At 42.2% G+C, this 17,689-nt stretch overlaps 1 protein-coding gene across 7 annotated transcripts in view; it reads left to right on the top strand.

Annotated features, from left to right (window-relative positions):
* Window positions 1-2,607: 2,607 nt before the first annotated feature.
* The window catches only part of LOC133543879 (heparan sulfate 2-O-sulfotransferase 1-like), a 130,757-nt gene continuing 115,675 nt past the window's right edge, over window positions 2,608-17,689 (top strand). For all 7 annotated transcript variants that reach the window (XR_009804549.1, XR_009804548.1, XR_009804546.1 and 4 more), the window contains exons 1-6: window positions 2,608-3,109; window positions 6,764-7,005; window positions 10,930-11,015; window positions 11,079-11,217; window positions 11,280-11,377; window positions 14,818-14,975. Coding sequence is in view for 1 of the 7 variants with exons in the window: in XM_061888759.1 (XP_061744743.1) it covers window positions 2,986-3,109; window positions 6,764-7,005; window positions 10,930-11,015; window positions 11,079-11,217; window positions 11,280-11,377; window positions 14,818-14,975 (847 nt within the window). In the remaining 6 variants the exon portion in view is untranslated. The remainder of the gene's footprint in view (window positions 3,110-6,763; window positions 7,006-10,929; window positions 11,016-11,078; window positions 11,218-11,279; window positions 11,378-14,817; window positions 14,976-17,689) is intronic.

Raw genomic sequence — 17,689 nt, 5'->3', positions numbered from 1 at the left:
AGTGGTGGTGTGGTGTGCACACTACAAGCAGCGGTGGTGGTGTGGTGTGCACACTACAAGCAGCGGTGGTGGTGTGGTGTGCACACTACAAGCAGCAGTGGTGGTGTGGTGTGCACACTACAAGCAGCGGTGGTGGTGTGGTGTGCACACTACAAGCAGCAGTGGTGGTGTGGTGTGCACACTACAAGCAGCAGTGGTGGTGTGGTGTGCACGCTACAAGCAGCAGTGGTGGTGTGGTGTGCACACTACAAGCAGCAGTGGTGGTGTGGTGTGCACACTACAAGCAGCGGTGGTGGTGTGGTGTGCACACTACAAGCAGCAGTGGTGGTGTGGTGTGCACACTACAAGCAGCAGTGGTGGTGTGGTGTGCACGCTACAAGCAGCAGTGGTGGTGTGGTGTGCACACCATCCGTCCATCCATTTCCTACCGCTTATTCCCTTTCGGGGTCGCGGGGGGCACACTACAAGCAGCAGCGATGGTGTGGTGTGCACACCATCCGTCCATCCATTTCCTACCGCTTATTCCCTTTCGGGGTCGCGGGGGGCACACTACAAGCACATTTTGCACTTTGTGCAGGAACGCTTTTACACGCCTAAGTCCACTATAATGTACCTCTTAGTACATTGGGTAGTAACGCACTACATTTACTCCGTTACATTTACTTGAGTAACTTTTGGGATAAATTGTACTCCTACGAGTAGTTTTTATGCAACATACTTTTATTTTTACTTGAGTATATTTATAGAGAAGAAACGCTACTTTTACTCCGTTCCATTTATCTACATTCAGCTCGCTACTCGCTACTTTTTTTTTTTAATCGATCTATTAATGTTTGTTTTGGTTATGACGGAGCTTCAAAGTAGGAACTACGCATGCCTGCGTTCCACCAATCACAGGCAGTCACTGGTGACGTTGGACCAATCAAACAGAGCCAGGCGGTCACATGACCCGACTTAAACAAGTTAAAAAACTTATTGGGGTGTTACCATTTAGTGGTCAATTGTACGGAATATGTACTGTACTGTGCAATCTACTAATAAAAGTTTCAATCAGTCAATCAAAGGTGTAAAGGAAAAAAGACACTTTTTATTTCAACAGTACTTCCTGTCAAAAGCCTAAAGACTGATCGCACAGTTCCTGTCTTCACAATAAAAGCGCCGCTCCATTGCGCCTGCGCTAACAAAATAAGAGTCTTCGAAAGCCAGAGCAAACAAGCTAGCAAGCTACGGAGTTTGCCGCCAATGTATTTATTGTAAAGTGTATAAAAACGAAAATGGAAGCTGGACAAATAAGATGCCAAAAACCAACGACTTTCATGTGGTATTGGACAGAAAAGAGGAACTTTTTTTCTCCTCCATTTGAAAACGTGAACGTCTGATTCCAATCAATGCAAGTCATCAGAATCAGGTAATACACCAACTTATATTCTTGTCTTCATGAAAGATAGGAATCTATATGTTAAACATGCTTGTATATTCATTAAAACACCTTCAACATGTCAACAAAAACGGCAAAATAAATCAATATATATTATTTACTGTATATATAAATGTGTATATATATATATATATATATATATAGGCGCCAGCGCCCCCTGCGACCCCGAAAGGGAATAAGCGGTAGAAAATGGATGGATGGATGGATATATATACATATATATACATATATATATATATATAATTGGCCCTAGTGTGTGAATGTTGTTTGTCTATCTGTGTTGGCCCTGCGATGAAATGGCGACTTGTCCAGGGTGTACCCGCCTTCCGCCCGATTGTAGATGAGATAGGCGCCAGCGCCCCCCGCGACTTCAAAAGGGAATAAGCGGTAGAAAATGGATGGATGGATATATATATATATATATATATATATACATATATATGATATGTGTGTGTATAAATGATTTGTGTGTGTATGTATGATATGTGTGTGTATGTATATGATGTGTGTGTATGTATATGATGTGTGTGTATGTATATATGAGGTAGATCACCTCGACTTGGTCATTTATTAATTGATAAACGTTGAAAAACTTATTGGGGTGTTACCATTTAGTGGTCAATTGTACGGAATATGTACTGTACTGTGCAATCTACTAGAACATTTTGCAGATTGGCGACATTATCTTTGAAACTGTGGCGCCATCTAGTGGCAGAAATTGCAAGCGCGGTTGCGTGTCCTCAAAACACTCGCGTTTGTCAAATAAATAGCGCATTAAAATTATTTAACGACGTCTTGTTTTGAATATTAATGTAGTTTTTTTGTATTGGCGTCGGCCACAAAAATAACTATTGACTGCATGCATATTAAGATAATTTAGTATTTTACTTTGATTCAGATATTCCAACGTGTACATACTTTATCAGAAGGTTGGTGTAATCTACATTCAATATTTAAATATGTGTGGTGCAGAAAGGAAAATAAAAGTTATATTTCGTTACTGTGCATGTGAGCTGCGTGCTTGGTATTTTTATGTATTTCATATATTTTTATCTATTTATTATTTTTAGTGTGCTTGCAATTTCGTCGTACAAGGTACAATGACAACAAATATATTCTATTCTATTTTCTTCTTGTCCATTAAGTGGCGCTCTGCACCTCCGACACAGCATCGTCTCCCTCTTTCGCGCACGAAGAAGAACAATGCGGAAATGACGTCACCAGGTTAACGCTAGTTTGCTAATACAACAAACAAACGCCGTAATTCTACAAAAAAATATCGTGTGTTTCTTCACTTTAGAGTCCAGCTCATCTTGTTTGGACACACTTTTGTCTACTTTAAGTGGTCGACTGAGTCCAGAAAGTGCTCATTCACGCCCTGTATGTGCGGAGTTTAGCATGAGTTAGCATGGAAGCTAACAAGTTTAAATCATGGACTTTTTTAGCGATGACGTCATGTAGAAGTTTTTAATCCGGTCGAGGTCTGAAGGAATCCGTTCTGGTCGACTAAAGGTGGTGAGCCGCTCCTTGCCCGCCGGTGACGCTTGATGGGGTTCCTCAGGGTCATGATGCCGCCCAAGTTTCAGCTTTTGGCTCTTTTGACGTTCGGAGTCACGATGCTCTTCATCGAGAACCAGATCCAAAGATTGGACGAGTCCAGAGCAAAGTTAGGTAAGAAGGTCAACTCTGAAGTCGTTTGCCGTAATTTACTTTGGTGTCCAGCAGTCTGCAAGTGTTTGTTGCAGTCTGCTTTTGATGTTGTTCAGTACCAGGATGGAACTGAACAACATCAAAAGCTGGACCTTCCAGCTGACCCAACTTAGGCTAGAACTGAATGCATGCAGATCTAAGGTGATGTTATTCTCAAATGGCAAGCGGCTGCCATTGAAAATCCCTAAAATAGTTTGTGGGGAGTCCAGTCCATAGTGGATCTAACATAAGAGAGTGAGAGTCCATAGTGGATCTAATATAATAGTGTGAGAGTCCAGTCCATAGTGGATCTAACATAATAGTGTGAGAGTCCAGTCCGTAGTGGATCTAACATAATAGTGTGAGAGTCCAGTCCATAGTGGATCTAATATAATAGTGAGGGTCCAGTCCATAGTGGATCTATCATAATAGTGTGAGAGTCCAGTCCATAGTGGATCTAACATAATAGTGAGAGTCCAGTACATAGTGGATCTAACATAATAGTGAGAGTCCAGTCCATAGTGGATCTAACATAATAGTGTGAGAGTCCAGTCCATAGTGGATCCAACATAATAGTGTGAGAGTCCAGTCCATAGTGGATCTAACATAATAGTGTGAGAGTCCAGTCCATAGTGGATTTAACATAAAAGTGAGAGTCCAGTCCATAGTGGATCTAACATAATAGTGTGAGAGTCCAGTCCATAGTGGATCTAACATAATAGTGTGAGAGTCCAGTCCATAGTGGATCTAACATAATAGTGTGAGAGTCCAGTCCATAGTGGATCTAACATAAGAGTATGAGAGTCCAGTCCATAGTGGATCTAACATAAGAGAGTGGGAGTCCAGTCCATAGTGGATCTAACATAAGAGAGTGAGAGTCCAGTCCATAGTGGATCTAACATAATAGTGAGGGTCCAGTCCATAGTGGATCTAACATAATAGTGTGAGAGTCCAGTCCATAGTGGATCTAACATACTATTGTGAGAGTCCAGTCCATAGTGGATTTAACATAATAGTGAGAGTCCAGTCCATAGTGGATCCAACATAATAGTGAGAGTCCAGTCCATAGTGGATTTAACATAATAGTGAGAGTCCAGTCCATAGTGGATCCAACATAATAGGGAGAGCCCAGTCCGTAGTAGATCTAACATAATAGTGTGAGAGTCCGGTCCGTAGTGGATTGAACATAATAGTGTGAGAGTCCAGTCCATAGTGGATCTAACATAATAGTGTGAGAGTCCAGTCCATAGTGGATCTAACATAATAGTGTGAGAGTCCAGTCCATAGTGGATCTAACATAATAGTGTGAGAGTCCAGTCCATAGTGGATCTAACATAATAGTGAGAGTCCAGTCCATAGTGGATTTAACATAATAGTGTGAGAGTCCAGTTCATAGTGGATCTAACATAATAGTGAGAGTCCAGTCCGTTGTGGATTGAACATAATAGTTTGAGAGTCCAGTCCGTAGTGGATCTAACATAATAGTGTGAGAGTCCAGTCCATAGCGGATCTAACCTAATAGTGTGAGAGTCCTGTCCATAGTGGATCTAACATAATAGTGAGAGTCCAGTCCATAGTGGATCTAACATAATAGTTTGAGAGTCCAGTCCATAGTGGATCTAACATAATAGTGTGAGAGTCCAGTCCATAGTGGATCTAACATAATAGTGTGAGAGTCCAGTCCATAGTGGATCTAACATAATAGTGAGAGTCCAGTTCATAGTGGATCTAACATAATAGTTTGAGAGTCCAGTCCATAGTGGATCTAACATAATAGTGAGAGAGTCCAGTCCATAGTGGATCTAACATAATAGTGTGAGAGTCCAGTCCAAAGTGGATCTAACATAATAGTGTTAAGAGATAAGTCTCAAGTAAACACCACTAATATTTTAAATGCCACCCATCTTCTACCGCTTGTCCCTTTTATGGTGTTCCATTGAAAATATAGAATATTACACACAGCGCTCAAAAATCTATCAAAATATTTCAGTAGTAAATGTTTTAGTGCCATTGTAATATAAAGTAGTGTAAAGTTCTTACTTATATCTGTCAGTAAACTCACCATGAAAGCGCTAAAACCTACCGGTGTAGTGAGTTTAAATTATTCACCCTAGAAACTTTAGTTATTAGAGAGTTCCGGTCAGACCGTTTTTCACGGGACACATTTCCGGTGTGGTTGTTTCCGGATAAGAAGATGCTGCTCCATTATTCATGGAAGTAAAGTGTGAATGTCATTAAAACAGTTAGCGCCATCTTTTGACTTTTCTTCCACTCCCGTCCTTGCACGCTACACCGCTACAACAAAGATAACAGGGGCAAGACGCTGTCAAAGTGGAGGCACGTAAATAAGACCGCCCACAAAACGGTGCATCCTGAAGTGACTTGAAGACGATGTGTATAACATCATCTGTGCAACATTTTGAGCAAAGACCCACCATTACATGTTATGTAGACCTCAAGGAAGTCTTTTATATTTAGTCAATCAATCAATCAATGTTTATTTATATAGCCCCAAATCACAAATGTCTCAAAGGACTGCACAAATCATTACGACTACAACATCCTCGGAAGAACCCACAAAAGGGCAAGGAAAACTCACACCCAGTGGGCAGGGAGAATTCACATCCATTGGGACGCCAGTGACAATGCTGACTATGAGAAACCTTGGAGAGGACCTCAGATGTGGGCAACCCCCCCCCCCCCCCTCTAGGGGACCGAAAGCAATGGATGTGGAGCGGGTCTAACATGATACTGTGAAAGTTCAATCCATAGTGGCTCCAACACAGCAGTGAGAGTCCCGTCCACAGGAAACCATCTCAAGCGGATCAGCAGCGTAGAGATGTCCCCAACCGATTTAGTAAATAATCATAGTAATTTGACTCCTTTTGTGCGCCTTATAATCCGCTGCATCTTTTCAATAAGAAAAGATTAAAAATAGATCATTCATCGGCAGTGCGCCTTATGATCCGGAAAATATGGTATATTTGCCGGGTCAAACTTTTAATTATTTAATATCGGTCGACTTCAAAGTAATGCACTTTCCGGTACAGTTTCTTCAGTTTTGATTCGCCGAAAGTTTTATCGATCACAAATCACTGCATTTGTTTTCTTTGCCATTATTTTTTTTGTTAATGAATGATGGGCGGTTTAGCTCGGTTGGTAGAGCGGCCGTGGTAGCAACTTGAGGGTTGCAGGTTCGATTCCCGCTTCTGCCATCCTAGTCACTGCCGTTGTGTTCTTGGGCAAGACACTTTACCCACCTGCTCCCAGTGCCACCCACACTGGTTTGAATGTAACTTAGATATTGGGTTTCACTATGTAAAGTGCTTTGAGTCACTAGAGAAAAAGCGCTATATAAATATAATTCACTTCATGAAACGTTCACGACAACCTTTTTCCGAAACACAGTATAGAATGTGAGATATAACAGGATAATGCATACATTGGTTTTCAAAACGCTTACAATAAGTGGGACCCCAAATATTTACCGTGGGACCCCCACTGTTATTTCATGTACTTATAGCAAACTACCCCACACTAAAAAAAAGTTAGTCATTATGTTCTTCCAGCTGCTCCTCCGTCAAACACACCATCAGCAGCTTTACCTTTAAATGTGTTGATTCTCTTTCCCTGTAGAGCGCGCCATGGCCAGACACGAGCTGGCGGCAGTGGCGGAGCCGCGTCACGGCGAAGAAGGCACTCGTGACTCATCGGCGGACGACGACGACGACGACGCAGTGGTCATCTACAACAGGGTGCCAAAGACGGCCAGCACGTCCTTCACCAACATCGCCTACGACCTGTGCGCCAAGAACCGCTTCCACGTGCTGCACATCAACACCACCAAGAACAACCCCGTCATGTCTCTGCAGGACCAGGTTAGACTTGGCGCTGCCGGCCTTGGTTTGGCTCAGTAAGGAGAGTGGAAATGATCCAGATATGTGGAAATATAGCAGTAAAATTAAATAGAGAACTATGGTAGGTATGAAAAACACTATTTATTATGAACCATCTGGAATGGACTTATGTTACCTTTAAATTGGAGTGGAGTGGGAATTGATTTTTTGGGGACACTTAGTGCTCACAATAATTCATGTACTTAAGCCCATGGTGCAGCAAATTAAGTGATACGAACACGTTTGTTACTGGATACTTTCTAATTCACTGCTCCCTTGGAGGGTAAAAGCACTCACCACTGGTTGGTTCCATCTCGTTTGTGAATTTAAAAAAAAAAGACAACAACAAAAGCATACAATTACTCTTAGACATTCTCGTGAAAAAGACAGACCGGGGTGGTGGTTCCTCTCTTTAAGAAGGGGGACCGGAGGGTGGGATCACACTCCTCAGCCTTCCCGGTAAGGTTTATTCAGGTGTACTGGAGAGGAGGCTACGCCGGATAGTCGAACCTCGGATTCAGGTTTTCGTCCTGCTCTTGTAACTTTGGACCAGCTCTATAGGGTTCTTGAGGGTGCATGGGAGTTTGCCCAACCAGTCTACATGTGCTTTCTGGACTTGGAGAAGGCATTCGACCGTCTCCCTCGGGAAGTCCTGTAGGGAATGCTCAGAGAGTATGGGGTATCGGACTGTCTGATTGTGGCGGTCCACTCCCTGTATGATCAGTGCCAGAGCTTGGTCCGCATTGCTGGCAGTAAGTCGGACACGTTTCCAGTGAGAGTTGGACTCCGCCAAGGCTGTCCTTTGTCACCCATTCTGTTCATAACTTTTATGGACAGAATTTGTAGGCGCAGTCAAGGCGTTGAGGGGTTCCGGTTTGGTGACCGCAGGATTAGGTCTCTGCTTTTTGCAGATGATGTGGTCCTGATGGCTTCATCTGACCAGGATCTTCAGCTCTCGCTGGATCGGTTCGCAGCCGAGTGTGAAGCGACCGGAATGAGAATCAGCACCTCCAAGTCCGAGTCCATGGTTCTCGCCCGGAAAAGGGTAGAATGCCATCTCCAGGTTGGGGGGGGGAGACCCTGCCCCAAGTGGAGGAGTTCAAGTACCTAGGAGTCTGGTTCACGAGTGAGGGAAGAGTGGATGGTTAGATCGACAGGCGGATCGGTGCGGCGTCTTCAGTAATGCGGACGTTGTACCGATCCGTTGTGGTGAACAAGGAGCTGAGCCGGAAGGCAAAGCTCTCAATTTACCGGTCGATCTACGTTCCCATCCTCACCTATGGTCATGAGCTTTGGGTCATGACCGAAAGGATAAGATCACGGGTACAAGCGGCCCAAATGAGTTTGGGTCTCTCCCTTAGAGATAGGGTGAGAAGCTCTGCCATCCGGGAGGAACTCAAAGTAAAGCCGCTGCTCCTCCACATGGAGAGGAGCCAGATGAGGTGGTTCGGGCATCTGGTCAGGATGCCACCCGAACGCCTCCCTAGGGAGGTGTTTAGGGCACGTCCAACCGGTAGGAGGCCACGGGAAGACCCAGGACACGTTGGGAAGACTATGTCTCCCGGCTGGCCTGGGAACGCCTCGGGATCCCCCGGGAAGAGCTAGACGAAGTGGCTGGGGAGAGGGAAGTCTGGGTTTCCCTGCTTAGGCTGTTGCCCCCGCGACCCGACCTCGGATAAGTGGAAGATGATGGATGGATGGATGGGATTTTCGTGAAAAAGACAGCCAAAGAAGCATATTTAATTTGTACATCTCGGCATGTTGGTGAAATGTTAAAGAAGACAATAAAATACAGCATATTATTGAAATTGTACTTCTAGGCATGTTCGTGAATTTAAAAAAACAACGACAACAAAGCAAGCATATTATTTAATTTGTGTTTTTGGGCAGGTTTGGGAAATTATTTAAAAGACAGCAAAAGAAGCATATCATTTAATCTGTACGTTTAGGGTATGTTGGTAAAAATTTTAAAAAGACAACAGAAGAAACATCTGATTTAATTTGTACATTTGGGCATGTTTGTGAAATTTAAAAAAAGAAAACAAAATGCGCATTTGATTTACTTTGTACATTTTGGCATGTTTGGGACATTTTCAAAAAGAGATCAAAAGAAGCATGTAATTGAAATTGTACTTTGAGGTATGTTAGAGAGTTTTTTTTTTTTTTAAGTTGACAAATGAAGCATATCATTTAATTCGTACATCTAGGCATGTTCGTGAAATGTTAAAAAATAAAATAAATTAAAACATATCATTTAAATAAATTGTTCTTCTAGACACGTTCCTGCATATTTTTTTTTTTAAAGACAACAAAAAAAGCATATCATTTAATTTGTACGTTTGGGCATGTTCGTGAATTTTTTCAAAAGACAACAAAATAATTACATGATTTGAATATGTAAATTTGGGCATGTTTGTGAAATTTTTTAAAAGACAACAAAAAAGCATATATCATTTGTACATGTTATAAAGCATATGTTTATATTTTAAAAGAAGTCAAAAAAACAAGCATACAATTTAATTTGTACTTCTAGGCATAGTGTGAAATTTTAAAGAAGACAACACAATAAGCATGTAATTTAATTTGTACTCCCCTTGGCATGTTTGTGAAATTCAAAAGAAGACAACACAAGAACATGTCATTTAAATTGTACTTCTAGGCATGTTCCTGGTTTTTTTTTTTTTTTAAAAGACAACAAAAGCTTATAATTGAATTTATACATTTTGGCATGTTCGTGAGATGTTAAAAAATAAAATTAAATAAGGCATATCATTTAAATTGTACTTCTAGGCATGTTTCTGATTTTAAAAAAAACAACAACAACAACAAAAGAAGCACATTATTTAATTTGTATGTTTGGACATGTTATAAAGCATTTGATTAAATGTTTTAAAAAAGACAAAAAAAAAAGTATAATATGGCGCAGTGGGAGAGTGGCCGTGCGCAACCCGAGGGTCACTGGTTCAAATCCCACCTAGAATCAACCTCGTCACGTCCGTTGTGTCCTGAGCAAGACACTTCACCCTTGCTCCTGATGGGTGCTGGTTGGCGCCTTGCATGGCAGCTCCCTCCATCAGTGTGTGAATGTGTGTGTGAATGGGTAAATGTGGAAGTAGTGTCAAAGCGCTTTGAGTACCTTGAAGGTAGAAAAGCGCTATACAAGTACAACCCATTTATCATTTATTTATTTAATTTGTACTTCTAGGCATGTTTGGGAAATTTTAAAGAAGACAACACAAAAAGCATGTAATTTAATTTGTACTCCCCTAGGCATGTTTGTGACATTTAAAGAAGACAACACAAGAAGCATGTAATTTAATTTGTACTTCTAGGCATGTTTGTGACATTTAAAGAAGACAACACAAGAAGCATGTAATTTAATTTGTACTTCTAGGCATGTTCCTGATTTAAAAAAAAAAGCTAATAATTTAATTTGTACATTTGGGCATGTTCGTGATATTTTAACAGGACAACAAAATAAGCATATGATTTGATTTGTAAATGTGGGCATGTGTGGGAAATCTTTAAAAAGGCAACAAAAAAGCATATTTAATTTGTACGTTTGGGAATGTTAAGAAACATGATTACATTTTAAAAGAGGTCAACAAAACAAACATACAATTTAATGTGTGCTTCTAGGCATGTTTGGAAAATTTTAAAGAAGACAACAAAAGAAGCATGCCATTTAATTTGTGCATCTCGGCATTCATATAGTGTTTATTACTATTGCATGCAAGTGTGCTTGTGTACCTTTTGGAGATTTCTTTTAGTTCGAAAATATTTTGGGTGCACAGAATGGAATTTTTCCATTCTGACTAAAAGCACGTGTGAAAAGTACATGAATAAGAAAACATAATTGATCTTTTTGCGGCAGGCGTGTAACGTGACTTCCTCTTATGAGCGCAGGTGCGCTTTGTACACAACGTCAGCTCCTGGCGAGAGATGAAGCCCGGCTTCTACCACGGCCACGTCGCCTACATCGACTTCCCCAAGTAAGACCCGGCACAAAGAGCGGCGCAGGAAGTAAACGTGCTAATTGGACTCCCGGTGTTCAGGCACGGCGTAAAGGGCCAGCCGTTCTACATCAACGTGGTGCGAGACCCCATCGAGCGCCTGGTGTCGTATTACTACTTCCTGCGCTTTGGCGACGACTACCGGCCCGGCCTGCGGCGAAGGAAGCAAGGCGACAAGAAGGTCATCTTTTTATTCTTCCTCGCCTCGGTTCACCAAACTTATTTTTTTTCCGTGTGTGGCAGACATTTGACGAGTGCGTGGCGTCAGGCGGCTCAGACTGCGCCCCTGAGAAGTTGTGGCTGCAGATCCCCTTTTTCTGTGGCCACCATTCAGAGTGCTGGTAAGCAAGCCCCGCCCTAAACCTGTCTGTCATGCTTCGTACAACTTCCTGTTACTGCCAGGGGCGCCCCAACTCCATGTTGATATCTGATATCGCTCTGATCAATGACGCAAGGCACACCACTTTAGCCGCGCTCACCCCTTAGAGCAGGGCTAGGGAACCTCTGGCTCTAGAGCCAGGTGTGGCTCTTTTGATGACTGCATCTGGCTCTCGGATAAATCTGAGGTGACACTGCTCAACACAATAAGTAATGAATAATTCCACTTGTAATCAAAGTGTTAAAAATAACGATCAAAATAGAAAACATGCTCATGCATTTGAATTCATCCGTCCTTTTTTCTACCGCACTTGTTCAAGAAGTGATTTATTTATTATGGGTTAGTTTAGGGCTTGCTCTCCTGGGGGTTCTTCGGACCACCAAGCACCGACATGAGAGCCTGTTTCAGGGTTACAATATTGTTTTTATTTTTCAATAAGTCTCTCAGTTGGTTTCCAGCAATTGTCTTTTTCTTTCGTTCTCGCTCGCGCTCTGGCTCCAGCTCCAACCCCGTCTCTACTCCTGGCTGCTGCTTATAAACAGAGCGACGGGATGAGATAACAAGGCCCAGGTGGGCCATCTATGCACCTTTCGCTGATTTCGAGGCTGGTCCTGGCAACACCCCGCTTCGCTGCAGGCCCGCAGGCCACGCCCCTCCACAGTTAGCTTCAAAGAATAAGAGACCTGTTATACTCTATGTTGGTCTTACTTAAAAATGCACACGTTTAGTTGTGTTCAGTGCTAAAAAATATTTTATGGCTCTTACGGAAATACATTTTAAAATATTTGGATTCTTGGCTCTCGCAGCAAAAAGGTTCCCAGGTCTGGACTGCAGGCGAGCCAGGAAAGTACCCGCACTCTATTTTTACGAAGCCACACTGTTGTAACACGTGCTGAATGTGGCTCAGCATTGTCTTGCTGAAATAAGCAGGGGCGTCCATGAAAAAGACAACGCTTAAATGGCAGCATATGTTGTTCCAAAACCTGTATGTACCTTTCAGCATTAATGGTGCCTTCACAGATGTGTAAGTTACCCATGCCTTGGGCACTAATGCACCCCCATACCATCACACATGCTGGCTTTCGAACTTTGCGTCGATAACAGTCTGGATGATTCACTTCCCCTTTGGTCCGGATGACACGATGTCGAATATTTCCATAAACAATTTGAAATGTGGACTCCACAGACCAAACAACACTTTTCCACTCTGCGTCAGTCCATCTTAGATGATCTCGGGCCCAGAGAAGCCGGCGGCGTTTCTGGATGTTGTTGATAAATGGCTTTCGCTTTGCATAGTAGAGCTTCAACTTGCACTTACAGATGTGGCAACAAACTGTATTTAGTGACAGTGGTTTTCTGAAGTGTTCCTGAGCCCATGTGGTGATATCCTTTAGAGATTGATCTCGGTTTTTGATACAGTGCCGTCTGAGGGATAGAGTTCACGGTCATTCAATGTTGGTTTCTGGCCATGCCGCTTACGTGTAGTGATTTCTCCAGATTCTCTGAACCTTTTGATGATATTATGGAGCGTAGATGTTGAAATCCCTAAATTTCTTGCAATTGCACTTTGAGAAACGTTGTTCTTAAACTGTTTGACTATTTGCTCACGCAGTTGTGGACAAAGGGGTGTACCTCGCCCCATCCTTTCTTATGAAAGACTGAGCTTTTTTTTGGGAAGCTGTTTTTATAGCCAATCATGGCACCCACCTATTCCCAATTAGCCTGCACACCTGTGGGATGTTACAAATAAGTGTTTGATGAGCATTCCTCATATTATCAGTATTTATTGCAGCCTCTCCCAACTTCTTTGCCACATGTTGCTGGCATCAAATTCTAAAGTTAATGATTATTTGCAACAACAAAAATGTTTATCAGTTTGAACATCAAATATGTTGTCTTTGTAGCATATTCAACTGAATATGGCTTGAAAAGGATTGCAAATCCTTGTATTCTGTTTATATTTACATCTAACACAATTTCCCAACTCATATGGAAACGGGCTTTGTATATGTATATATCCCCACACATGCATATACCCATACATATTCATATATATATACATATACACATAACATTATTGCACATTATAGACAGAAAAAATAAAAAGACATGACGGACACATTGTGCTCACTCGGGGTCTGTTTAATGCTACTATGGCTTTTAGTTTATTTGTGCCCGCTTTTAGCACCCTACTGCGTCTGCCCGAGGGTAGTAGCATGTCAGGTTCGAACACTGATGACATCTATTAAACAAGACACGAAGCAAGGAATTCAACAGAGACAGAATTCAATTCAGCTCAATTGAAGAAATGTGTCGACACTGTACCCTTGTACAGTGTCGTCTTAAGCTCTGACGAGAGATTGTACGCCTCCTCTTTTATTTGGACTTTCCCTGATTACATGGCAACAGCTGTTTCTAAGGGAAGGAGGGCCGTAAACATCCATAGCATTTGGTTACAAAACAGTTCAAAGAAAAGTTCATAAACAGCCGTTGCCCTCGGTCACAAAACAGTTCAAAGAAAAGGTGCCTGGAGGGGGGTCAGGCCCTGCCTCCTCTTCCTTTCAATTAAAATACATCAAAGAAACCAACGCCTTCATGTCGATTCCCATCCTACACAGTGGAGTTTTACAAGCCTTTTGATTGGTTGGACCAAAGACCGCTTTTGTCTGCTTGACTGGAACTCATTGAAACACGAAGTTTTGTGATGACTTAGATGGAATTATTCTGACGTAGCTGTTCTATATGCTCTGTGCTTTCCTATTAAAAGCTCTATCGTCAGCAAAATTGATATCATTTGTATGGTATCAGTTATCGTTGCATATTACTTCCGTGAATGCGTGGGTTCCCTCCGGGTACTCCGGCTTCCTCCCACTTCCAAAGACATGCACCTGGGGATAGGTTGATGGGTCCCTAGTGTGTGAGTGTGAATGTTGTCTATCTGTGTTGGCTCTGCGATGAGGTGGCGACTTGTCCAGGGTGTACCCTGCCTTCCGCCCGATTGTAGCTGAGATAGGCGCCAGCGCCCCCCGCGACCCTGAAAGGGAATAAGCGGTAGAAAATGGATGGATTACTTCCGCCTACATAGTCTCCAAGGCAGAAGGGTGTTAGAAATGATCCAGTAACAAACGTGTCCGCATCATTCAATTTACTGTCTTGAGCTTAACTTCATGAATTATTGTGACCCCCCCAAAAAACTCCACTCCACTTCAACCTGAAGAGAGTTAATACTTAGTAGGGTGGTGTTTTTTCATGTTTCTCTGACTCTTTTCACTCCATGTAACCTTTTCCAACATTCATTAAACGATGTGCGATTCCTGCTGATGAAGCATGAGGTCAATGCGGATGTCAGCGCGTGTTCAAGGACTGTCGTACGTTGTCATGACGCCCTGCTTGCGTGTGCAGGAACGTGGGCAGCCGGTGGGCGCTGGAGCAGGCCAAGTACAACCTGGTGGAGCGCTACCTGCTGGTGGGCGTGACCGAGGAGCTGGAGGACTTCATCATGATCCTGGAAGCCACTCTGCCGCGCTTCTTCAAGGGCGCCAGCGCACTCTACAAGACAGGTGGCCACTCACACTCACCTTTACAATACACCAGGTCTACAGAAATACAACTATTATAAACGTGTGCTGAAATAAACGTCATATTTAAGCACCTCCTTTTTAAAGGAAAGTAACCGGAGTTGCCACTAGATGTCAGTAATACCTTTTCAAAGTGGTCTTTTCCACAACAGCACTACAAAGCTGCTTTAAAGGGGAAACAATTATGTTCATGTTGCATTTAATAGAGTTCTTAAGAAATTATATTGTATAGTCATTTAGTTTATCTGTGGGGTGAAAACACATTTTTTACTATAAAGCTGCGGTCCCCAGCCTATTTTGCACCACAGCCCCCTTTAATGAAGACATTATTTTCAGGGAGTGGCTTCCCACTTGTGAAGAATACAACTCAATCATCAATCAATCAATCAATGTTTATTTATAAAGCCCTAAATCACAAGTTTCTCAAAGGGCTGCACAAGCCACAACGTGGGGTCAGGATCGAGGTCCAGTCCATAGTGGATCTAACATAATAGTGAGAGTCCAGTCCATAGTGGATCTAACATAATAGTGTGAGAGTCCAGTCCATAGTGGATCTAACATAATAGTGTGAGAGTCCAGTCCATAGTGGATCTAACATAATAGTGTGAGAGTCCAGTCCATAGTGGATCTAACATAATAGTGTGAGAGTCCAGTCCATAGTGGATCTAACATAATAGTGAGAGTCCAGTCCATAGTGGATCTAACATAATAGTTTGTGAGTCCAGTCCATAGTGGATCTAACATAATAGTTAGAGTCCAGTCAATAGTGGATCTAACATAATAGTGTGAGAGCCAGTCCATAGTGGATCTAACATAATAGTGAGAGTCCAGTCCATAGTGGATCTAACATAATAGTGTGAGAGTCCAGTCCATAGTGGATCTAACATAATAGTGTGAGAGTCCAGTCCATAGTGGATCTAACATAATAGTGTGAGAGTCCAGTCCATAGTGGATCTAACATAATAGTGTGAGAGTCCAGTCCATAGTGGATCTAACATAATAGTGTGAGAGTCCAGTCCATAGTGGATCTAACATAATAGTGAGAGTCCAGTCCATAGTGGATCTAACATAATAGTTTGTGAGTCCAGTCCATAGTGGATCTAACATAATAGTTAGAGTCCAGTCAATAGTGGATCTAACATAATAGTGTGAGAGCCCAGTCCATAGTGGATCTAACATAATAGTGTGAGAGTCCAGTCCATAGTGGATCTAACATAATAGTGTGAGAGTCCAGTCCATAGTGAATCTAACATAATAGTTAAGAGTCCAGTCCATAGTGGATCTAACATAATAGTGTGAGAGTCCAGTCCATAGTGGATCTAACATAATAGTGAGAGTCCAGTCCATAGTGGATCTAACATAATAGTGTGAGAGTCCAGTCCATTGTGGATCTAATTTAATGGTGGGAGAGTCCAGTCCTTAGTGGATCTAACATAATAGTGAGAGAGTCCAGTCCATAGTGGATCTAACATAATAGTGAGAGTCCAGTCCATAGTGGATCTAACATAATAGTGAGAGTCCAGTCCATAGTGGATCTAACATAATAGTGAGAGTCCAGTCCATAGTGAATCTAACATAATGGTGTGAGAGTCCAGTCCATAGTGGATCTAACATAATATTGTGAGAGTCCAGTCCATAGTGGATCTAACATAATATTGTGAGAGTCCAGTCCATAGTGGATCTAACATAATAGTGAGAGTCCAGTCCATAGTGGATCTAACATAATATTGTGAGAGTCCAGTCCATAGTGGATCTAACATAATAGTGAGAGTCCAGTCCATAGTGGATCTAACTTAATAGTAAGAATCCAGTCTATAGTGGATCTAACATAATAGTCAGAGTCCAGTCCATAGTGGATCTAACATAATAGTGAGAGTCCAGTCCATAGTGGATCTAACATAATATTGTGAGAGTCCAGTCCTAGTGGATCTAACATAATAGTGTGAGAGTCCAGTCCATAGTGGATCTAACATAATAGTGAGAGTCCAGTCCATAGTGGATCTAACATAATAGTTTGTAAGTCCAGTCCATAGTGGATCTGACATAATAGTGAGAGTCCAGTCCATAGTGGATCTAACTCAGGGGCGCTCACACTTTTTCTGCAGGTGAGCTACTTTTCAATTGACCAAGTCGAGGGGATCTACCTCATTCCTATTTATAATTTATGTTTATTTATTTATGAAAGAGACATTTTTGTAAACAAGTTAATGGTGTTTAATGATAATACAAGCATGTTTAACACACATAGATTCCTTTCTGTCATGAAGACAAGAATATAAGTTGGTGTATTACCTGATTCTGATGACTTGCATTGATTGGAATTAGACAGTGGTGCTGATAACGTCCGCATTTTCAAATGGAGGAGAAAAAAGTCCTCCTTTCTGTCCAATACCACATGAAAGTGGTTGGATTTGGCATCTCATTTGTCCAACTTGCATACTCCTTTTTAAACACTTTGTTATGAGAGTAGCATATGTGTGTGGCCCTTTAATGTCTGGCAGCAGGTGAGTGACGTCAGTGAGTGTGCGGGTGGGCAAGCAAGTGAGAAAGCGCTCGCTGAAATACATTGGCATCAAACTCCGTAGCTTGCTAGCTTTCTGAGACTCTTATTTTGTTAGCACAGGCAGGATGAAACAGGTCTTTTATGGTGAAGACAGGAAGTGTGCAGTCAGCCTTTAGAGTTTTGACAGTAGGTA

This window comes from Nerophis ophidion, linkage group LG26 (assembly GCF_033978795.1).
Source record: "Nerophis ophidion isolate RoL-2023_Sa linkage group LG26, RoL_Noph_v1.0, whole genome shotgun sequence".
In the NCBI taxonomy this organism is placed as follows: Eukaryota; Metazoa; Chordata; class Actinopteri; order Syngnathiformes; family Syngnathidae; genus Nerophis; species Nerophis ophidion.
The sequence above is the reverse complement of the archived record's forward strand: the minus strand, read 5'-3'. Positions and strand labels throughout refer to the sequence as shown.